At 38.8% G+C, this 24,887-nt stretch overlaps 1 protein-coding gene across 4 annotated transcripts in view; it reads right to left on the bottom strand.

Annotated features, from left to right (window-relative positions):
• Positions 1-24,887, bottom strand: part of Cntnap5a (contactin associated protein-like 5A) — a 902,587-nt gene that overhangs the window by 423,517 nt on the left and 454,183 nt on the right. For all 4 annotated transcript variants that reach the window (NM_001371013.1, NM_001077425.2, XM_006529775.4 and 1 more), the window contains one exon: positions 6,150-6,414. In NM_001371013.1, coding sequence (NP_001357942.1) covers positions 6,150-6,414 — 265 coding nt within the window. The remainder of the gene's footprint in view (positions 1-6,149; positions 6,415-24,887) is intronic.

The following is a 24,887-nucleotide window of genomic DNA, read 5'->3' as shown; positions in this document are numbered from 1 at the left end:
GAAGGAAGGAAGGAAGGAAAAGAAAGAACAGAGGGATGGAGGGAAGGGATAAAGGAGAGAGAAGGGGAGGGAATAGAAGAAGAGAAAAAGAAAGAAAAGAGGGAAGAAGGAAGGAATGCATTGAGATGGAGGTAAGAAAAGATGGGGGAGAAAGAAAGCACAAATAGAGGAGTAGTGGGTAGAGGATAGAAGGAGAAATTGAGGTAGAAGAAAAGAAGAAAACAAAAACTAACCCACCAATCAATGAAAACACATGGTGGGACTTGTGGCTCTACCTGCATATGTAGCACAGGATGGCCTAGTCATCAATGGGAGGAGAGGCCGTAGGTTCTGTGAAGGTCCTATGGCCCAGTATAGGGGAATGGCAGGGCCAGGAAAAGAAGTGGGTGGGTTGGAGAGCAGGGTGAGGGTTAGGGGATAGGGGATTTTCAGAGGGGAAACTAGGAAAGGGGATAACAAATATCTAATAAAATAAAGAAAAGAAAAAAAAAAAACGAAGAGCAATGATGGGCGCTGCTGGAAGAAGATGTGCTGAGATCTCAGTGCCTCCACATGTCTGTAGGTCTTAGTAAAAGGCATGAGTCAGGAATATAGAAAGTAAGAAGACCACGTCTCCTTTACTCATATGAGCTTAACCTAAATGGGCTTTCTAGTTCCTAAGTGGACTCAGGCAAGTTCACTGTAAAGCTTTGAATGTGTCTTGTTACCTATGTTGTTTCTTAGATTTCGAATGTAGCCACAGGTATAAGTGTATGTAATGGAAAAGGCTATGTAGGAAGGGACAAAGGCTCTGAAAGAGGTTTTACCCTTCCTGAGATAGATCTCATGTTACTTTAGTCTTCATCATGGATAATAATCCCACTGAAGAATAATTAGGAATAAAAAAAATCAATATCTGTGAGAGCCTGTTGATGGATTATCTGCTGTGTTCACATATAGCCTTTGAGTTCAGAGTTGCAAAACACGTGTAAAATTTGTGCTTGGCAGCCCAGGCCTATTAAACCAGCACTGGAGACAGGTGGGTCCTGGAATTCACTGGCCAGTATAGCCAAACCAGTGAACTCCATGTACAATTAGATATCCTGCCTCAAAAAAACAAACAACCATACCAACAAACAATCAATCAAACAAACATAACAGCAACAGAAGTAGACACTTAAAATCCACCCGTGAATTTCACATGTGTCAATCACATACATGATGCTAGCATAACACATGTCATGTACAAACTTCTCACTGAATGTATATTGATATATTAATATGCTTATATTATGATACTTAAACAAACTCAGTAAATGTAGGTTAGGTGTGTGTAAAAAATATAGTAGACTCACCTGCCGTCTTATGTGATGCCCATCTAACTTAAGATTGAGTCCACTGAGAAAAACATCCCCCACCCCCCTCTGGATGCCTAAAAGGCCATTTTATTTTATTTTTTTAATTTATTTTTTATTAGGTATTTTCCTCGTTTACATTTTCAATGCTATCCCAAAAGTCTCCCATACCCACCCACCCCAATCCCATACCCACCCACTCCCCCTTTTTTGGCCCTGGGGTTCCCCTGTACTGGGGCATATAAAGTTTGCAAGTCCAATGGGCCTCTCTTTCCAGTGATACATATGCAGCTAGAGTCAAGAGCTCTGGGGTACTGGTTAGTTCATATTGTTGTTCCACCTATAGGGTTGCAGTTCCCTTTAGCTCCTTGGGTACTTTCTCTAGCTCCTCCATTGGGGGCCGTGTGATCCATCCAATAGCTGACTTTGAGCATCCACTTCTGTGTTTGCTAGGCCCTGGCATAGTCTCACAAGAGACAGCTATATCTGGGTCCTTTCAGCAAAATCTTGCTAGTGTATGCAATGGTGTCAGCGTTTGGAAGCTGATCATGGGATGGATCTCTGGATATGGCAATCACTAGATGGTCCATCCTTTCGTCACACTTCCAAATTTTGTCTCTGTAACTCCTTCCATGGGTGTTTTGTTTCCTATTCTAAGAAGGGGAAAAGTGTCCACACTTTGGTCTTCGTTCTCTTGAGTTTAATGTGTTTAGCAAATTGTATCTTATATCTTGGGTATCCTAAGTTTCTGGGCTAATATCCACTTATCAGTGAGTACATATTGTGAGAGTTCCTTTGTAATTGGGTTACCTCACTCAGGATGATGCCCTTCAGGTCCATCCATTTGCCTAGGAATTTCATAAATTCATTTTTTTAATAGCTGAGTAGTACTCCATTGTGTAAATGTACCACATTTTTCTGTATCCATTCCTCTTTCGAGGGGAGAAAAACATTTGGGAACAAAGGGCACTGGTAGCTCTCTGCAATCTGGATACTCTGAGCAATCAATAAACAGTGTTATACTCTGCTTTACAAGACACAACATGTGCCCCTTAAAGATTTCTGAGAGATGGCTTACTAGATAAAAATACTGAACAAGCATGACGACCTGATATGGAATCTGGAGTACATCAAAGGCCATATATGACCACATGGGGATCTCTAACCCCAACTTTATGAATGGTAGAAAGAGGAGGATCCTAGATTTTTGTAGATAACAGCTTACTTCCAGGTTTCCTGAGAGATCCTCTCTTGAAGAAATAAAGCAGAGAATGATACAGGTGCCCTTCATCCTTCTTTGACCTCAGTGCATATGGAAAGGCCCATGTACACATGGAATATATAGGCATGCACATATACATCCTATGAGTATACACACACACACAGGTTACTGAGACAATTGCCATTTATTTGTGTATAAATACTAATTTATTTATATATGATTGTTTATACATAATTATTATCTCAATTATTTTCAAAACAAGTTTGTTTAGACATTTAAAGCAAGAAAAATCTCTAGCACTTGTTTTGGCTTTTTTACCCCTCTCACCCTCTCTGGGTAGAAATTGTGAGAACAATGAAATTAGTCCATTTGAGATATGCATTAAACGATCCAAATTTTCTGAAGTATAGGAAAATCTTCTTTTCCTCTTGGAAAAGGCTAGCCTTTTGACACAAGCCTCACCAGGTCAGCCAATCAATTAACTTCTCTCCACTTGGTACAGAATTTGAGAGATATGTTGAAATGACACAATTTTTTTCCCTTATACATGGGTAACCTGGCACTCCTTACCAGCCTTTCTCAATGGAAAGTGGGTGTGTTAATGGACTGTCATGTTCATAAAAATAAAAGCACTTACTGGGTTCTTTAGAGCAGAGCACTGCCAGGGCCTGTATTATAGTAAAAATGCACTTGTGATCCAAGCCTACAAACTTCTGTGCTCAAACATCTTACCAATTAGTGAGAGACAGCTCAGTGCTAGCTCTGGTAGTCTCCAAATAAGGAGGATCATGATTTAAATTTTATAACTGTGAACATAAAAAATGTTATCACTCCAAGTGATTAACTCACTTCTATTAGTAATAATCTCTGCTGACTACACAGATCTTGTCACAGCTTTTATGACCTTATGGAATGAGGTACTTCTAGCTAGAGGTCCTGACTTAGTATGGGGGAAGAGGCATTTATCAATCAGCTTCCAAACACTATGCTAAGTTTTTCAGGTATTTTTCTTTTAGAGGGCTGCCCTAGTTTTAGAAACAAATTTTATGGTTGCTAATATGTGTGTGTGTGTGTGTGTGTGTGTGTGTGTGTGTGTGTGTGTGTGTGTGTGAGACAGAGAGAGAGAGAGAGAGAAAGAGAGAGAGAGAGAGAGAGAGAGAGAGAGAGAGAGAGAGAGAGAGAAAGAGAAAGAGAGAGAGAGAGAAGTGTGCACATGCACACATGAGCACACACATGGAAACCAGAAGACAGCCTTAGGTGTTACCCTAAAGAAACACAATCTGCCTCCTCTGAGACAGGATCTCTCACTGGCCTAGCACTTACTGATCAAGCTAGGCTGGCTGGCTAGCAAGCTCCAAGGATTTATCTGTTCCTGACCTCTCCAGGCTGGGCTTAAAAGTGTATGGCACTGTGGTCAGCTTTTTATAGTGTCTTGGAATTAAATTCAGATCCCTGGGTTTTAAATAGAAACACTTTTCTGACTCGTCTGTCTCTAAAGCTTGGAAAGTAATATTTTTCTCTGTTGTACCTGTAATAGACTCTCAGCTGATCTCCAGTGACTTACACCTCTTTATTGAGACAAGATTGTTGAATTAATTCACTTAAGCATGAGTGAGTCTTCTTTCTTGGCATCTAATGAACAGAATATGGCAGAAGTAATAGGTTTCTGTGGGCAAGATTAGGTTACAAAAAGTCTATGGCTTATACATTGAGTATTGTCGCAGTTATTACTGACTGAAAATTTCAATGAATTAGAATCAACTCAGGCCACGTCTGTTAGAGAGGTTTCACACTGGGTTAATTGAGGTCAGAAGAGCAAACCTTAGTGTGGGTGGCACCATTCCACTGGCTGAAGTTCTGGACTCAATAAAAGACAAAACTGAGAAAATATTCATCTTTCTATGTTTCTGGACTGCAGATGCCACATGACTAACCAGCTACCTCAAGCTCCTGTCAACAGTACTATGCCCTCAAAATGTGAGCTGAAATAAGTTCTTCAATGAAAGGTCCTGTTACATGGAGTAACATAGAATGAGACACAAAATGACCTCCAGCCATACTGATATATATATAGGTTTATATATACTTATAGCCATACTGATATATATGTAAAGCATATATATATATAGGCTTTAGCATGGCCTAACTAGATTGTAAACATGATAATGATATCATATTCATTAATATTAACTTAATTTTTATCTAGCCTATTTGCATAATAAAATTCAGAAGCCCATAGAAGAATAAAGTCATCTAACCAGAGTAGAGTGCATTGCCGGAAATCTATGCTGGATGATAGTCTACTGCACTGCAATAAAAGATTTGACTTGGATTATTTATCTTCAGATTTCTCACAGGTTTTGTTGACTGATCTATATACCTCACCCCAAACTTAGAAACATGGCCCAACCATAGTCAATATTTGCCATCTAAGAAAACATAATATTACTTGTTGGGCAGGAGATAACCACAAGAGAGCCAATGGAACCAATGGAGAATGTGAGAAAAAGTTCTACTCTTCTGAAGTTAAGAAACCAGGTTGGAGGCTCCACAGACAGCATAGTGATATGAAAAGCACTTGCTTTTCTTCCAGAGGACCTAAATTCAGTTCCTCACATCCATGTGGTATAGCTTTCAACGACCTGTAAGTCCAACTAAAATGTCCTCTTCCGGCTTCAGTGTGCACATATCCGCAGGCATGAAGTACAGACAACACAGACCACACATAAACACACACAAACACACACGACTGTTTCCCAGACTTCAGCCAACTTAGGACAGTTTAGAAACGTTTATCATATCCCAAAGCCACATATAACAGTATATCCTTAGTACCTTTAAAATGTACTTAAGAAATACAATTATTAAAGCTCATCAATTGATGAAATAGAACATAAGGGTTATTAAAAAAAGTCCATGATATGTTAGAAATATGACATGGAAGGCAGAAAAATTCTAAGTGAATTTTCAGCTTCCTCATTTTAGAACTTGTGATTGTGAAGACATTTCTATAACTCTTCATTTCCTAATGTGCAAAGTTTGAAAAACAGAATTTTCCAAACCAAAGTAACGATGAAACATGATGTGAGAGATCTCTATGTAGGAGTAGTCAGGCCACTCTACAGATGGAATAGAATGTGTTAAATACTCCTGGGTGCAAAATCTAACTCCCAGCTTTCTGATTCTCCTACAGTGAAGCAATGAGAGATGAGTTGGAATATACATGGTTAATTCAGATTTAACTCTTTCTATTGTCTAATTGCTGTATGTGGGGAGGGCAAGCTTCTCCACATTTATAGTATATTTTCTACCACTCATCCACCCTTCATCCCCTTGTATGGTTTGGTATGTTTAAAGCAGATCCTCAACCTTGGTTGACTTAAATGAAGAAATCATTATAAACAAAGGAAAGGGGAAAAGGAGGACTTGGAAGAGGAACAGGAAGTGGATGTAGAGAACACAGAAGGCAGACTAGGAAGAAGAAGGAAAGAAGAGGAGAGGAGGGGAGGGGAGGGGAGGGGAGAGGAGAGGAGAGGAGGGGAGGGGAGGGGAGGGGAGAGGAGAGATTACAAAGAAGTTAGCAAAGTTATTACCTGTGAGGATTTCAGTTCCATGTCTTGCCACTTTCTTAATCAGGAGCCTCAGAGTCCCTCCCTCCAGTATGAGCAGCAGGGTCCCTGAGCCTTCAGACAGCTCTGTGGACAGAAGCAGACCATCCTCATTCCATGTTCGGAACTGGAAACTCACTGACAGACCATCAATTTGGGGGGTTCCAGGCAGCATCAAATAACTGCTCCTGGAGTTGATAAATGTGATAGGAACAATTTGTGGTTCTGAGCAGGAAAAAGTGACATTGCCCTGAAAAACAATAAAAAAAACAAACATATTAAAGCCATTTTCTATTCTGCAATATGATAGTTTGTATAAACAACTACCCAGCACTGACCTTAATTTCAGAATTAATTTCACATTCAGCTTCACAGACTTAATATGTCAGCATTGCTCAGCTCAACTTTTTCTGTTCAGGACTTAAAATCCCAATGCTATCTATAAAGGCTGTCTGAGATTCTAAGTAGAGGGGCAAGAAAAAGTCAACATATTCTAGGGAACCAAAGATATAAAAATAATTACATTAACTCCCCAAGGAAAGCCATATGGTGATTCACCTTTGTTCCAAACTCTGGAATAGCATTGGAAGCAATATACATAGGAAAATATTGTTATAATACTGATTGTGCTGAAGATTGGGCCTGGCTTTTGAAGAAAAATGGCATGAGAGAGAAAGAGAGGAAGAGAAACAGACAGACAGACAGATAGACAGACAGAGAGAGAGAGAGACAGAGAGAGAGAGAGAGAGACAAAGAGAGAGACAGAGAGGGGGAAGTTCAGGAGTACAGGAGAAATCTGAACCTTAAGGAATATTAAGAGTGTCTTAAATTAGTTGGGGATGTAGCCCAGGTGGATGAGGGATTGCTTAGCATACACAAAGCCCCTAATAAGTCTCCAGCACCATATAAACTAGGCATGGCACTGCACGCCTATTCTCAGCCTTCAGGACGTAGAAGCAAGAGGTTAGAGTCACCTTTGGGTACTTAATGTCTTTGAGTCCAACTAGGGCTGCATGAGGTGACCCAAAAAAGAACCAGTTTTGACTGAAGTAGGGATCAGGGTAAGCCAATTTTTTGCATAAATAGGTTTGAAAAGAACCTTTGTATATTCAAGACCTGCAAAGTATGTTCCACATCAGGAAGTTATGCTTAATTAATAAAACTATTTATAAGTTCAGCCCCACATGTTGGCCTTTTCTATAGAGGAGTATAGAAGAATGAGTGAGCTACTCTTTTAACAGAGCAGAGGGTTCTTTTGTGAAAGTCATGTGGTGTTTACATAACTGACAAACTCTACATCCAAACATGTCATATCTTCATTTGTACTACCTCACTCCTAAAAGTCTCCATAGCAATGAGTGCCCCTCTTCTAATCTCATGCAACACTGCCACAGATCAAATCCCCTGCAGATGTCTCCTTCCAAAGCTATTGAAAAGCAGCTTTTCCATAAGTCTCAGTTTCTCTAAGTCAACACCACTGGTGGAATTTCTCAAATCAACATCACTGGTGGAAACCTGCCATGCTCCAAGGCAGTTTCCTGAATTCAGTTTCCACTCAGGGTCCAAGTGTCAGAAGGGGACACTTAGTGCAAATCAGGAAGCCAGAAGTCTAACCCACAGCAAGCACTTTCTAGGAGAGACATCCACAACCATTGGGTTCAGTGGAAAAGGCACTTGCTATGCAAGGATTCTGATCTGAATTCACTTCCTGAGGACCTAAATATAAAAGTGACTATGACAGTATGCACTTGTAATCCCAGAAGCAGATGGATACAGATGTGTTATGGATGCTTGCTGAACAGGCAGTCAATTTAATTAAATTGATGAGTTACAGATTCTGGGAGAAAACTTGTCTAAAGATTTAAGGTGAAAAGGAATAGAGACAGAGTTTATGATGACCTCTGACTTCCATATGCACAGGCATACACACACACATATACTTCCGCATATTCACAAAGCATATACACAAAACATATCCAGGTCTCAACTATGTTTGTTTATGATATTTGTATGGTCATACAAACATATAACGAGACGAAATTGAATTTCTAGCAACACTTGTTCATTTGTAATCAGTCACTATTCACTCAACAGTAAGGCTGCCTGAGTGTGTTCCTCCATGAGTCACTGGTTGTGATTATAGAAATGTTTTTCTCCCTTTAGAAAATAGTCTCACAGTGGATGGATGATTACAGTGGATATTCATCAAGAAACTCTGCATACCATTTTAGGGAAAAGGCCAAATGCTTATACATGCCTCCTGAATTTCACAAAAGGTTGCCTTTTTGCCTCCACTTAAAAGGTATTCACACACACACCTCCTCTTAAATTAAGTCAGAATCCAGTCTATATGTCAGGTTGGTTGTGATTGTGGGAGAGAATCCAATGTATAGCTTGTATTCAGTTGCTGTCATCTGTGCTGCTTCCATTGCTTTGAAAGCCACTGTTTTAACATAAAAATAACTGCAAATTATCTCATGTATCAATTTGCCTCTTTGATTTTTTCTAACAGTTAGGAAGGAACACATCCCAGTGTATGAATGACTATGCCAACTATGCTGGCACTGACTGTGAAATCAGCTAAGTTACAAATACTGCATACAGAGATTAAGAGCTGGTAGTAATTTTCCTTTTCTCCTTGACCTGATATTATTATCTTTGAGTGTATTAACACCTCTATACAAAGAAATATAGGCAACTGAGGAATGCTGAACATGGAAGAAAACAGTATCAGAGAGTAGCTTATTAATTAATTGGCTATCCAATACCAAATGGTCAGTCTTTAAAGCATACATATAGGTAACATTATAGAAATAGAACAGACTGTACTTATGTATTTCTGTGTGTGAATATATGTATGGGGAGGTGTGGTCTGTGTAAAGGAGGGTATCCTCAAAGATCTCTGGCCCTGCCCACAGTCAAAATCGGGAGTTAAAAGTGATCTTAAGCTGCTTGATACAGGCAAAGGGAACAGAACTTGAGTCCTCTGCAGGAGAAGCAATATGCTCTTTTCTGAGTAGCCACCTACACTTGCAGATCGGCACACCCTCTGTAACGCTGTGGTGCAACCCATAGCTGCACAAGATAGAACTTTCCATATTTCAATTTCTATTTTGAATTCAGAAGCAACCTTAGTGTGGGCACATACAATACTATGGGTTACTCATTAATGATAGAATGGGGCCTCTACCCTTGGACACCTATAGGAAGAACCTTTCTTTGTCTACTGAGAAAAGAGTCTCTTCTGAATTCATCAATGGAGTATCCTTGGGGTTAATAAGTCTCTTGTCCTTGAGAGGAACCAATCTCATTGCCTTTCTCTCAAACCTCTATCTTTTTCAACTTCTAAAACTAACACCAATTATATCAGCCTTTCAGATAAGAGCATGCATGCAGTCCAAGATAGCAATAACTGAGGCCTAACACAAAATTTAAGCTTACATAAAACATGAATTTTGTTTTGTTTTGTTTTGTTTTTTATTTTGTTTTGTTTGTTTTTGTTTTTTGAGACAGGGTTTCTCTGTATAGCCCTGGCTGTCCTGAAACTCACTTTGTAGACCAGGCTGGCCTCAAACTCAGAAATCTGCCTGAGAACTCTGCCTCCCAAGTTCTGGGATTAAAGGCATGTGCCACCACACCCGGCTTGAAATTTTATTTTATAATATAGTAGAGTAGTATTCAAGCAGGAATTCTGTAGAAGAAAGTATCATTTTATAGGGTCAATGACTCAGCAAGACAACATGGATTAAAGATGATCAGATTAAATATTATTTCTGTTTCCACATGTCCTGTTCATGTAGGAACTAGACATCAGGGTCAAGAAGGTTTCTTCCGAGGGAGGTTGAACACCATCCATTTAGTGTTCCTCAAAAACACAAAGCATAGGCAGGAGGCAATTACAACACCCTTTTTCCTATTTTCCTGCTTGATTATGGGTGGCTCTTCTTTTCTAGCCATCAACTAGGAAGTACTCTACCAGTCCAGTTTGCCAGGTTCTCTAGCTTTTAATGTCACAATTAGTGATATCATTGACTTTCTTATTTGCTTACAACCTCTTAGGTTTTGGAGCTATCTAGTTAACAAAGAGTGGTTCCCTATATTTTCCAGAGTCCATAATCCATTGCACCATCTCATTATAAGAAACCACAGCCTCAGTCTGCTTTGTGTGTATGTGACTGTCCTGTTGGGAAGGTGGGAATAAAGAGACAATTCTATTCCTCCCTTTGGCTACAGAACAATATAAACAATAGACTCTGATAAACTGAAACTCCTCCAGGAATCTCAGGCTGGGAGAAGGAGACAGATGAAGCTCCTTTACAGCCAGTGTGAGCTTTTCTCTCTGAAAGAGATTTTGCATAACTATGACAACTTTTCTGTGCAAGAGAGACAAGCTCAGACAATGATGATAAGCTGAGTTGCTTAGCTATGAATAATGATTGTTTTGTTTTTAAATATAAACCCCTTGTTAAGATCTCACAGGTGCTGTGGTGGCACACAACTTTAATCCCAGCACTCAGGAAACAGGCAGGCAGATCTCTGTGAATTAGAGGCCAGTTTGGTCCCCAGAGAGAGTACCAAGACAGCCAGGGATACACAGAGAAACTCTATCTCAATACATCCCCCCACTCCATGCTGCTGCTGCTGCTGCAAAAATCCAAAGATAAATTAAAATGCACACCGGACTTCTTTATTCCTCTTGCCAACATGGTGGCATTGAATATGTCTCCTTTTTCTGCTTATAACTATTACTTGTATGTTTAGTTGGTTCTTGAGGAAATTAGCTGAGCCAAACTTCTCAGGGCGGTCATATCCTACACTCTTACTCTAGCAAGTGTGTGTGTGTGTGTGTGTGTGTGGCGGGGTGGGTGGGTGTGTGTTCACCTTAATTGTTTCTATGAAGAAAGCTTGAGTAGTATAAATAGCAATGGGGGAAAACTAATAATAAACTAACTTTCAAGACATTCACAGGTACCCTTGGGTGAGAAGGAGAAGCCTGGCTCCAGCAACCATTTACTTACACATTGAATCAACATCAAGCAGGAAAAAACACACTGGTCCTAACTGCTAAAGGACTATCATCTACCTTATTTGTGTTTTACACCATTCCTACTAAAGTGTGAAGACACCCTAACAGCAAATGAAGCTTTTAACTCAGTCATCTCTCACTTCAAACTGTTTCTATGGCAACCTGATTCATAACCACACTTAGACCCTGATTTCTCTATCACAAGTGAACTCTCCAGAGTTCCACAGAAACTATCCACATTCTCTGCCAATTGCCTGTGAGTTTCTTCTTTGCCCACACCTGAGCCCTTTGCAATCCCTGATATCTTCAGGAGTCCAGTCTTCCAATATGGCTTTCAAATGGTGTATTTTTCCTGAAGACATCTGCATATTTCTAACAATACCTTATAAAAATAATCAGCTACTTCACGAAAAATAATTAAGGGTATAAAAGAATGACAGACAAGTAAGTGTTTGTGTGTGGAGAGAGAGAGAGAGAGAGAGAGAGAGAGAGAGAGAGAGAGAGAATATGATAGTTAACATATAAAGAAGCTAGTAGATAGCAAAAAACAAAAACCCTTCCCTACCTGGGATACTTATGAAGTAATTGCATTAGAACTGCCAGAAAACAGGGTGCCAGTGTTAATGAAACAGAGAGGTTTATCAGCCTCGTGGTCCAGGAGTATTTTGAGCACACACTTTCCCCATAGAAATTTGACTTAATTCATCTGGATTGCAGTCAATCACTAAGTCAAGTCTGGGAAATAACTCAAGGCAGGGGCCAGGAGTCAGGAATAAAGGGAGAAACCCTTGAGGGAAGCTACTCAGACTTGCTCCCTGTGGTGTGTTCAGCCTGCCTTCTTAAACATCCCAGGACTACCTGCTCATTGTGGCACCACATTGAGGGAACTGAGTCTTCCCATACAAATCATTAATCAAGAAAATACCCACAGACTTGTCTGCTGACCACTCTGATGGACGTAGTTCCTCAATTGAGAATTATTTTCCCCAGATAGTATGGGTTTTTTGTTGACTTGACAAAGTTTAAACAGCACACTAGACCTCTCTCCTATTCTGAGCAGTGACTTTTCCTTTCTTAGTAAACTATTTTTCTTCTACTTCTCTGTGTCCCTGGTCAAATGATTTATGCTGGGACATGAGGACAAGGAAGCCTTAGTAGGCACCTTCTACCTTCCTATCTGTTCTACTTTCCTATCTGATCACTGGGTCATACAGAAACAAATAAAGAGCCATCTAGATATAAATTTTGAGAAGAAATTAAGAGTAATGCATTTTGGTATAATTGTATTGGTATTCTGTTCATGAATACTGTATTAGAATGATAACACAGGGCTTAATTTCAATGGAAAAAAACACATATAATATTGGTCCTGTCTGGTATTTCAGTTTACCTCAGATCTTATATGAGTTCTATTTTGTGACCTAGGTTGTTGGAGCAGATGGTTCTAGGGTTTTCACAGGTTCCCACATTCTTACAGAGTGAACACACACATCTTTCTCACATCATTTTTTGTAGGGTGAGTCACATATAAATCTTTCTATTGCTACAATAAGAAATATAATTAAGTTAATTAAGTATTTACATGTTAAAAGGCATTTTCCTTGGGTGCATTTTCATGCATATAAAGAAGGAACACCAGGTTTTCTGCCCCAGTGCCTGCCTCACTGCAGGTATGAATCCAATAATCAATCAACATAGCTGATAATATCATGAGTGTGCCTGTATGAGTGCATATATATATATATATATATATATATATGTGTGTGTGTGTGTGTGTGTGTAATTTTTCTCTGTCTCTTTATGTCTCTCTGTCTTTCTGTCTCACTGTTCATCTCTCTCTGTCTCTGTCTTTGTCTCTCTCTCTCTCTCTCTCTCTGTGTGTGTGTGTGTGTGTGTGTGTGTGTGTGTGTGTGTTTGAATGTCCCTATGAAGTATCCTCTTGAGAGTGATTACCCTTATTTTTGAGACAGAGTAGCTCAGTGTGACTTAGGACTTACTAATTCAGCTACACTGGCTGGCCAATAAGCCCCAGACATCCTTCTATTGTCACTTCTCAGCATTGACATTATACAGTATACAATACCCAGCTTTTTATGTGAGTGCCCTGTGTAGAATGCAAATCCCCATGATAACATGGGAGGCACATTTTATGAAACTAACTATCTCACAGTCTAATGCTACATGCAGATTAATAGAGGACAGCATATGAAATTTAAGAAATGTTATATTAAGCTCCCTCAGCAGGGAGTGACAACCAACTGCCTAGCTATTTCTTCTCTCCTTCAGCTCCACATTAAAATGTTTTCTTGAGAGAATGCTTGGTTAGTGCTGAACTTTATAGAGAATTAGGGTGGCTAGCTTCACTGAAGATGATGGAGTGAGAGAATTATATGCAGCAGCTTAGCAGACTGCTGGACCACAGCCTACACAATGAAAAGTAGAGAAAACCAATGAGGGTGTGTATGGGTTCTGAGCAGCCTTCTCATTCCAAATATATTCAGGTCATTCTGCCATCACATCTGAAGTATGTCAAATGCTGACTGAAATCCAATAAAATCTATCCCACTAAAAGCTTTCAACCATGGCAGAGGAGCTCATCAAAACAGAGATCTTGTAGTAATAACATAATTATAGTGATTTCCTCATGATTGATGGGTAGGATATCATGACAGCAGCACTTGTTCAAGAAATTCTGACAAGGATGACTGGGTACCATTTAAGTCTATGTGATAGGACACTTCAGAATAAATCAAGTACATAGGCCCTGTTCTTCCCACACAAGCATCAGTCTGAAGATGTTGCTGTTCTGAGACACAATAAAATTGACATGGTCCTATGTGTTTACAACCCAGGATAAGAACAGAAGTCTGTTTTATCTTTCCTGAAGACACAGTCAGGAAACACCTGATACTATTGATAAAGCCCAATTGTAGATTATTTTACAAAAGATCTCTGAGCCAAGCTTATTTTACAAAAGATCTCTCAACTGGAGATGTCAAAGACAATAAAGAATCCACTAAATGACCTAAAACCTTAAGGGCATTTTTTTTTAACTTCCATCCCATTCATTAATATAAACAATGCCTTTCATAAATCTATTTTGCAAATTTGTTTATAAAAGCAAGTTTTATTTTTTATCTTTAAATTATAACATCTGACTTTAAAGTTTACTGCAAATTATATCATCTGACAAATGGAACTTGAGAGCTACCCAAATCCTCTACATGGGCATATAAAGATACCTACAAATGACTTGCCTTTGAGAATCCCTTGCCTGTGATATTAGTGAGTTTTCCAGAGTGCCATTCTTTCTAGTTTTAATAAGTCTCCAACTATGACTCATACTGGCTCATCTTGAAACTATCTTCTCAATGAAGCCATAACATAAACCTGGGACTGGTCTAAATGGACGTCTCAGTAAAGAACTTGTGCTTCTGCTATTGATGGTGGAGACATTTGGTTTCACCCCTGTTACTGACATTTACAGACCATTCTCACTCAGCATACAGCATAGGTTCATTGGTTAACAGGCACTTTACCCAGATTAGAGTATATGCCAGGAATATCGTAACGTACTAAACTGGTATAAGGATCTGGTAGAAATGAGACTTCTGAGAGACATTTGTAAAGAATAGATTACTGTGAAACAACTTCCTACCTTTACAATTAAATAGTATCAATTTGGAACAGAGTAGATTGAAAAGTACAGAGGGAAAATCAGACTAAATACATAGAGTAAGAAATATGCTTCACCAGGAGGGACTAAACATTTGAGCTCTGGAATGCATGACTGACAAGCAAATCTCTGCCAATACCACCTTCCTCCCTCTGCCCACTTCTCTGTAACACCCCATGCAAAAGGACAATGGAGAAGCATTCTGTAATTTTTCCTCCTCCGTTTGCCCATCATAGTTTTTTAACAAGCAAAGTTAGTGTGTTCACACCTTGTTTGCAGGAAATAGAGAATTCAAGCTAGAAATGAGCTGGAAAATCCCTCTGTGCAGGCTACCTTTCAGAATCCCAGAAGGTGGTATGCATGCTGCTGGGAGAGTAAAGTCATCAGCAGTGTTACACAGCTGTGAACTCCAGGAAATATGAGATCAATCAGTCAGGTAACGTGTGCCCACCTGTGCACCAATCACACTCCTTTTACATTGGTAGCCCCACTCTGATTAGATCTGAGGTATACTCAGCAGCAAGGAATTCATTCATGGCACTGTGAACCTGATCAGAAAACCATAATCAGTGAGTCCAAAGGCCTTGAGAAAAACAGAACACTATTATTAAGCTATATTGACATATTACTGAACTGCTTTTAAAATTATGTGCACTTTTTATCCATAAACAAATGCTACTTTTATCCTTGATCAGGGAAACCTCTCCTTACAGTGAATAATAGTGATTGAAGAGATCCATGAGTATACAAGATTCTGAGAATAAGGATAATTGCTCAGCAATAAACAAGTTATTTATACTGTCTCCTCTATATCTCAGAAAATAAGTGCAGAAGAGGAGAGTTGGAAAGAATATAAGAGCTACAAAATAGGGAGATGGGCTGTGCACAACACAGATATGGCTATTATGAACTCAGAGCATCTGCAGATGACTGCATGGAGCTCACACAAAAATAGGCCCATCAGCAGCCAAGAGGATGAGCTCTAGAACCTGTTAGCATTTTGTCTAAGCTCCACACCACAGTTACCCAGAAACTGCCAGGTATGATTGACTCACTATGAAAACATCTGGTTGCCCCATCTAGTCTCTCTTGCTCTTAATCTTGCCCTCCTTCTCCTGTTCTCTCCCTATTCCCTTTCTGCCTCTCTCTCCATGTGCTCATAGCTAGCCTCTACCTCTCTCTCTCTCTCTCTCTCTCTCTCTCTCTCTCTCTCTCTCTCAACTCCCCACCCCATGCCCTGAATAAACTTTATCCTATATGATAGCATTGTGTGGCTGGTCCCTCAGCATGGGCCTGCCTACGCACTCCATGCCCCACACCTCACCATACACCCAACATAACTTATTCCTCCTCTTTTTATCTTTTAATAAACACATCAGAACCTATCTCTTACAGTGGAACTACATGCTACAAGTAGATTCATGGAAGGAAGGGGCACTTACTGAAAATATGTACCTACTGATGATCCTATCTTGATACATATATTATCTTAAACCCAATGGTATCAGAGATAGCCTTGATTAAATTAAATGAGTTCCAAAACCACAACCAAAAATCACGAATCTTGACAAGAGGAAGGTAGAGAAGAAATGGGGTTGAACAGGTTGGAAGGTAAATAAAATAATATGAGGAAGAGACTAATCAGAATGCATTATATAAGTAGTTAATATCATTAAAGAACAAAATTAATTTTATAAGATGAACTACAGGTATCTTAGGGACTAAAATATTTTATGCATGAATATTTGCAATATTTTATGCTAATTAAAAATAATGTGATAGCAGGTCAAGCCTGTAGGAAAATTCCAAAGAAACCCTAAGGAACATTTCTCTACTCAGTGACTCTCTCAAAGAATCTATGCTAAAAGAACTTTTCTAGGTTAAGAAAACTTCCACTCATCTTTTTCTGCATTCTGACATAATTGTCTTTTCACGAATGGGAACTGCTCTTCCATAAGGTATACAATGGTAGAGTCTGGACATGAATTAAAACCATCTCCATCAATCTCTGTCCTCAGATTTGTTTCCTGGAGGCCTCACAGAATAAATGATTCTGACCTTGCTAGCACTTTGATTTTACTTGAGTTTATTGATCTATAATACTACTTTTAACCTACCAGTTAGATAGTTAGATAGTTAGTTAGTCAGATAGATGACTGAATTTTCCACAAGTATAGCCCTTTGGTTCACCTTTATGCTGAAATTCTACCCTTTTTTAAGGTCTTCCTTATTTGTCAATCTTGTGTTGGCTTTGTAAACCATGAGTCCTGGCTGAAAGGAGACATCTATAACAGAGCTCATCTATATTTCCCAAGTATGAACAGTTGATTTTTACTAGCCATATTTTGGCCCCATGTTTTGTATTTGTAAGTAGAACTTTTCTTGAACACCTCTCTGTATTTGAAGAAATTACTACTTTCTTAAGTCATATAAAAGACCTATGACAGACTCTGGAAAGTATGATGTTGAGGTTGAGAGATGCCAATAGACTGAGAGTGCTTACTAAGCAATCATGAGAAACAGTGTTTGTATCACAGAATACTTGTAACAAGGAAGATACCTGACACAAGCTTGTAACTTCACAACTGAGATAGAAAGAAGCAGGACTTGGATTTTCTAACTCTCAGCTGAGCTGAGAGTTCACAAACTCTGAGTTCATACAGAAACTTCATCAAAAGAATAGAGTGGAAGAAATAGATTCCAGATGAACACTTTCTGGTCTTTGCACAAGGGTGTAAATATGCAAACATACATGTGTATACACACTCACACATATGTAATAATATAAGTATTACACATAATTATGCATGATAATACATGTATATGTGTATATGTATATATAAATCATATATAAATAAATATTTTAAAATAAAAGGGAATCTATCATATTCCTTACTTTAAATGATGTCCTGAACATAAACTATGAATAAAAGCTAAAAAAATGGACATCAATAATCTTTAGTCATTCTCAATTAGACTGTTTGTTTAGAAAGCTCCTGTACCAACTTGTGTCTTGGGAGCTTTACCTCATGGCAAGTGTGTAGAAACTAGAGATGGGTCTATTTAAAATGGGATATAAAGTAAGTCAATTAGCAAAGAGACAGACAAGAAACCATTCTATACAAACAGATTATGCTCAAAGCAAACCTAGGATGCATAAACATGCTAAAGGTAAAATTATATAAATATTTTATAATGTATCATTAGTCTTGTGGCCTTGTAGCCCCATGTTTCAGGGCTTTACTCAGTTGACTAGCCCATTCCTCTTTATTGAAAAAGTGTTTTCAATTGTATTTCTAATCATGTGTCACTGGTCTAGTATTCTGTCATGGGAGGTAAGAGCCTGGAAGTTTTGTCTCGTACACTGGAATTCAGAACTATGTCTACAATAATTTCACCACTAAAACACATATCATTTCCTGGGCTGGACTTGAGTCACAAAGCAACAATACAGAAGAGTTAATGAATCCTATCTCTATTTTTAAAAGGCTCAAGGTAAAAATCACAATGAACTGGGGTTAAGTTTAAGTTGACTAGTTACTAAGGTAGAATCTTCATAGACTGGCCAGACAAATAGAGGGCAGATTTATTGTTCTGTGTCCTTGGAACTCCTACATCTAGTCACAGTGAAGTGCAGTGACATGTCTACACTCACTTTTGGCTCTGAATGGAGGTGACTAGTCAAGAGCAGTTGGTACAGTTTTGTTAAGATTTCATATTTATTTTAATTGTGTGTGGGTGTCTGTGCACACACATGCAGGAGCCCAGCGACACTTGTCAGTAGACGATGGGAAGCTGAAGGTACACTGTTGTGGACCACCTGCTGTGGGTGCACAAACCCATCCACAAACCCATGTGGGAAACAAACCCATGTCTTCTGCAAGAGAAGTATAAACTCTTTTTTGTTTGTTTGTTTTGTTTTGTTTTGTTTTGTTTTTATTAGGTATTTTCCTCATTTACATTTCCAATACTATCCCAAAAGTCCCCCATATCCTCCCCCCACTCCCCTACCCACCCACTCCTACTTTTTGGCCCTGGTGTTCCCCTGTACTGGGGCATATAAAGTTTGCAAGTCCAATGAGCCTCTCTTTCTAGTAATGGCCGACTAGGCCATCTTTTGATACATATGCATCTAGAGTCAAGAGCTCCGGGGTACTGGTTAGTTCATAATTTTGTTCCACCTATAGGGTTGCAGATCCCTTTAGCTCCTTGGGTACTTTCTCTAGCTCCTCCATTGGGGGCCCTGTGATCTATCCAATAGCCGACTGTGAGCATCCACTTCTGTATTTGCAAGGCCCCGGCATAGTCTCACAAGAGACAGCTATATCTGGGTCCTTTCAGCAAAATCTTGCTAGTGTATGCAATGGTGTCAGTGTTTGGAAGCTGATTATGGGATGGATCCCCGGATATGGCAGTCTCTAGATGGTCCATCCTTTCGTCACAGCTCCAAACTTTGTCTCTGTAACTCCTTCCATGGGTGATTTGTTCCCAATTCTAAGAAGGGGCAAAGTGTCCACACTTTGGTCTTCGTTCTTCTTGAGTTTCATGCGTTTAGCAAATTGTATCCTATATCTTGGGTTTCCTAAGTTTAACTACTGAGCCATCTCTCAGCCTTTGACACTAATTTCTAGGACACCTCCCACAAGAAAATGTAACATAACAAGCTTGAATTTTCTCTTACTTTGAGTGATTTTAAATTAGGTTAGAGGGACTATTTGCAGAATTCTATCACTGTGTTGAGCTGTTATTTACAAAGAATGCTCAATGTGCTTATTGTGTTTCTAACCATTATCCAAACACTACAAAATGCTTCTGGGTGAAAAATAAACCCAGCAGTGCAAGGCTTAGTTTCAATCACTAGACATCAATCAAAGCCAATCAAGTACTTGTAAGCCAAGGAAAAAATGATCTTGATTCAATCTAATTTGTGGGGAAAGATTTCAATGTCAGTCCTTGATTTTTTCCCCCAGAAACAACTATAAAACATTCTAATTTGATTTATCTGAAAACTAACAAGACTGACTGGCATGCCACCAGCAAAACAAGGAGCCCCCTCCCCCCTGTACTTCTTGATTTAAAATTCAGGGAAGGCACCAATTCAATTTAACACCTTCTTTCATGTTTGGGACAATAATAGGTTTCTTCATTGATTCCTTTGTTTAAACAACAGATAGTCTATCTACACTCAGCTCATGTCACATCAAACTTGGTGCTCTGTCTAAGAACAGAAGTCTGGAGGAAGTCAGCCACCTGAAGTCTGCCTGTCAACAGAATGAAACTCAGAGATTATTCCATCACTACTAGGAACAAGAGCCATGAGTGTGGCTTGTATCTTTCTGTGGTAGCACAAAATAGGGCTTCAGAAAGTTTCTTGTTATTTTTATCTTTGGAGACAACTAAGAAGAAGTAGATCTGGGTAAAGGATGTGTATGAAGAAATGAAAATAAAACATAAACCAGAAAGGTGACCATTCTAATTTGACAAACAAATCAACAACCAAAAACCCTGGATGTTTGATATAAAGATACAATGGGATGCCAATGCATTGTTTCTTTCAAAGGAGTTATTTGAGCATACAGGTCAGGCTCTTTAGAGGTTAAGTTAAGGAAAATCAAGGGGAAAATAATCTCTGATATTCATCAATGGGAAACATGCATAAGAGGACAGAGACCTTTGACTTTTAGCCTTTTCTCTTACATGTCAGCCCTACAACCCACAAACACAGTAAACAAAATTTAACAGAAACACCATACTGCCTTTGGTCTTATATTCCTCTGTGTGTGTGTGTGTGTGTGTGTGTGTGTGTGTGTGTGTGTGTGCGTGCATGTGCATGCCATAAATCACACATTTAGTTTAGAGGACACCTTGCTCATGGGAAGCGCTAGTTCCTTTTACTAAGTTATGTATAAGAATAGAACTCAGATGGCAAGTGCCTTTATTCACAAAACTATCTTCCTAGCTTTTGCACCTAAGTTTTTGAGACAAAGTCTGTCAAAGAACCTTGAGCTTAGTAAGTAAGTAAAAATCACTGGTTAACAAGCCCCAGTGTCCTCTTGTCACTACCTACCAAGATCTGGAGTTACAGGCTTTTGCTGCCATGCCCAGATTTTTACATGGGTACTATGTTCAGACATCAGGTATTCATGCTTGTGTGCCAAGAATGTCACAGCCCAAGCCAGGTCCACATCTTGTTGCTCACTTTTTCCTTTGCTACTCTTTTTCTATTTCAAATTTTCTACCAAAGTTATCACTTTGAATTCTGATTCCCTCACTATGGACATCTTAATTTACAACCTAAATTTTCTATTTTTTTTTTCTGTGTGCACATTTGATGTTCCAGTGTCAGACAGGAAGCTAATTATCTTCAAAGTAACTCAGATCCTGCAAGCATATATTCCTGTAATCATTGCAATATGAGTTTGCCTAATAATTGATGGTGCAATACCTAACTGAAGTGGGCTTATTTCTTTCCTGGGAACATAGATTATTCTTTCCTCATCTTATGAAAGAATATTATTTGAGTACCTTCCAATCACCATTATATGATATGGTTTTATTTAATTCATATTTTAAAATACTGATAAAAACAGAATGTAAAATTTGAGTAAATCATGCCACAGAATTTAAGCTCAGGCCTGGAGTCAGAAAGACTAAGAAGAGGACCAGGGATATAGCTCAGTGATAGAGCACACATCTAGAGCTTGTGAGGCCCTGGTTCAACTCCCAACATCAGTGAAAGTAAACTAAATTAGGATAGAAATTATATTAGGATAAATCAGGATTTTTATCACTGAGAGACCAGTGATAAAAACTTGGTTCTGTTGTGTATTCTTATACTTATATATTTTAGACAAGTTACTTTATATGAATAACATCATTTTGGTCAACTGCAAAACAAAATTTAAAAGAGTTGTGCATTCTATTAGATTATTTCCAGTATTAAAATATATAGAAAACCTGAGCGATACTAAATTATCTTTAAATATCTAAATTTCTGATCACTAGGATAAACTAGATTCTAATTTCTAGATATTTACATTTCCTAACAGCATATTTAATAGGAAAAATAGAAAAACTACTAAAATACAGTTTTCCATATGTAAAATGCAAGACCTAAGGAAATGGTTTAGTGGGTATGTGCTTCATGGACAAGAATGAGGATCTGATTTCAGATACCCAGCATTCACATTAAAGCGGAATGTCTATGTGTTTAACAACTCTGGAATAGTAGAATTAGGAGGGTCCTAGGAGTTTAGTGGTCAGCCAGTCTAACTGAAACGATAAACTCTAATCTCAGTAACAGAACTAAACTCAAAAATGTGTGAAGACTGATAGAGGAAGACACCCCTCTGGTTAACATATACACATTCATGCTCATTCATGTATACCAAGATGTGTATGCATACATACCACACACATATACTAACATACATTTGAAGAGGAGATTGGAAAGTCAGTGTCTGCAATATGTTGTAGATTCTTTACTTGATGAAAATCTAAGTAATGGACCAAGGGTCTCTCTGTTCTATGCCCCAGTATAGGGAAATGTCAGGGCCAGGAAGCAGAGATGGGTGGGTTGGTGAGCAGGGGAAGAGGGGAGGGGATATGGAGGGTTTGGAGGGGAAACCAGGAAAGGGGATAACATTTGAAATGTAAATAAAGAAAATACCTAATTAAATAATAAAGAAAATTCAAGTAATGATTTTCTATACAATGATTGGGCAATAATATTTTATGAAAAATAAATATTAGTAATTTCAAAGCTTACTGATTTGCTTTAAAAATGGCTCTGTGGTTAAGAGCACTTCAATGGGATGGTGCACAAATATAGATACAGTAAAAATACTCATACATTCAAAATAAAATGAAATGAATCTTTTCATAAAAATTCACTGTTTTACATTAAGAACCAACATTCTAATTGTTGAATGAACTGTGGGAGAGAAGTTCTTTACAAATTTTCAGAATTCATTGACTAATATGAGCCTTGGCATATTAACATGTTTAGGAACTATGAAAACAAGCTCCCTCCCATCATAGCTATTAAGACTATAAATTTCCATCTTTGTAGGGAGCTGGTCTTCTGCCACAGGTCTCCATAACCAGGTGGTACCTGGAGAGACCTATCCCCCCAAGAGTGCAGACAGGCCTGTGATCACAGGAAGGACCATTCCTGCTGCTCAGAGGAACCCACCTAGAACTGTCGGGACACAGGAACTAAGGAACAATCTGGGACAGGACCCTTCTGGTTTCCTTCTTCACCTGGAGCAGATCCTCTGCCACAGGGCTCCATAACCAAATAGCACTAAGAGAGAGTGAGCCTCCCAGGAGTGCAAACAGGCCTGTTAGTGCAGGTAGGACCACCAATGCAGCTCAAAGGAACCCGCCTGGAACCCTCAAAACACAGGAACTGAGGAGGAGCCTGGGACAGAAGATTTCTAGATTCCATCTGTGCCCAGAGCTGATCCATTGCCACAAAGCTACATACACAAATACTGCCAGGAGAGAGTTGGTCTCCCAGTAGTGGCTACACACCTGCTAGCACAGGTAAGACCACCACCACTCTTCAAATTCCTGGTCTAAGAAGGACCTTCCCAGAGCCACCAGGACACAGAAAACAAGGATCAGGTAGGGGCAGAATCCATCTGGTTTCTGTCTGCACTCCAGAACTGATACTGTGAAATAGTCCCGACACATAAGCTTGCAGGAGGGACAAGCCAAAGGCAGAGAAAGCAAGACCAGCTAACACCAGAGATAACCAGATAGCAAAAGGCAAGCACAGGAATATAAGCAATAGAAACTAAGGCTACTTGGCATCATCAAAACCCAGTACTCCCACCACAGCTAGCCCTGGTTATTACAACACACCAGAAAAGCAAGACTCTGATTTAAAATCATATCTCTTGATGATGATAGAGGAATTTAAGAAGGACATAAATAACTCTCTTAAAGAAATACAAGAGAATACAGGAAAACAGGTAGAAAACCTGAAAGAGGAACCACAAACATCCCTTAAAGAATTATAGGAGAACACAAGAAATCAAGTGAAGGAACTGAACAAAAATATCCAGGATCTAAAAATAGAAATATAAACAATAAAGAAATCAAAAAGGGAGACAACCCTGGAGATAGAAAACCTAGGAAAGAGATCAGGAGTTATATATGCAAGCATCACCAACAGAATACAAGGCATAGAAGAGAGAATCTCAGGTACAGAAGATACCATAGAAAACATTGACACAACAGTCAAAGAAAACGCAAAATGCAAAGAGCTCCTAACCCAAGACATCCAGAAAATTCAGCACACAATGAGAAGACCAAACCTAAGGATAAGAGGTATAGAAGAGAGGGAATATTCCCAACTTAAAGGACCAGTAAATATCTTCAACAAAATTATAGAAGAAAACTTCCATAACCTAAATAAAGAGATGCCCATGAAAATACAAGAAGCCTACAGAACTGCAAATGGATTGGGATAGAAAAGAAATTACTCCTGTCACATAATAATCAAAACACTAAATGCACTAAACAAAGAAATGATATTAAAAGCAGTAAGAGAAAGAGATCAAGTAACATATAAAGGCAGACCTATCAAAATTACACCAGACTTCTCACCAGAGAGTATAAAGGGTAAAAGATCCTGAGCAGATCTCATACAAACCCTAAGAGAACACAAGTACCAGACCAGACTACAATACCCAGCAAAACTCTCAATTACCATATATGGAGAAACCAAGCTATTCCATGACAAAACCAAATTTACACAATATCTTTCAACAAATCCAACCCTAGATGGAAAACTCCAACACAAGGAGGGAAAATAGAAAAAGCAAGAAAGCAATCTTCTTTCAACAAACCCAAAAGAAGATAACCACACAAATGTAAAAATAACATCAAAAATAACAGGAAGCAACAATCACTACTCCTTAATATATCTTAACATCAATGAACTCAATTCCCCAACAAAAAGACATAGAAGAAAAGACTGAATATGTAAACAGGACCCAAGATTTTGCTGCAT

Source organism: Mus musculus, chromosome 1 (assembly GCF_000001635.26).
Source record: "Mus musculus strain C57BL/6J chromosome 1, GRCm38.p6 C57BL/6J".
Lineage (NCBI taxonomy): Eukaryota > Metazoa > Chordata > Mammalia > Rodentia > Muridae > Mus > Mus musculus.
Note: the sequence above shows the minus strand (reverse complement) of the source record. Positions and strands in the feature narration are given on the sequence as shown.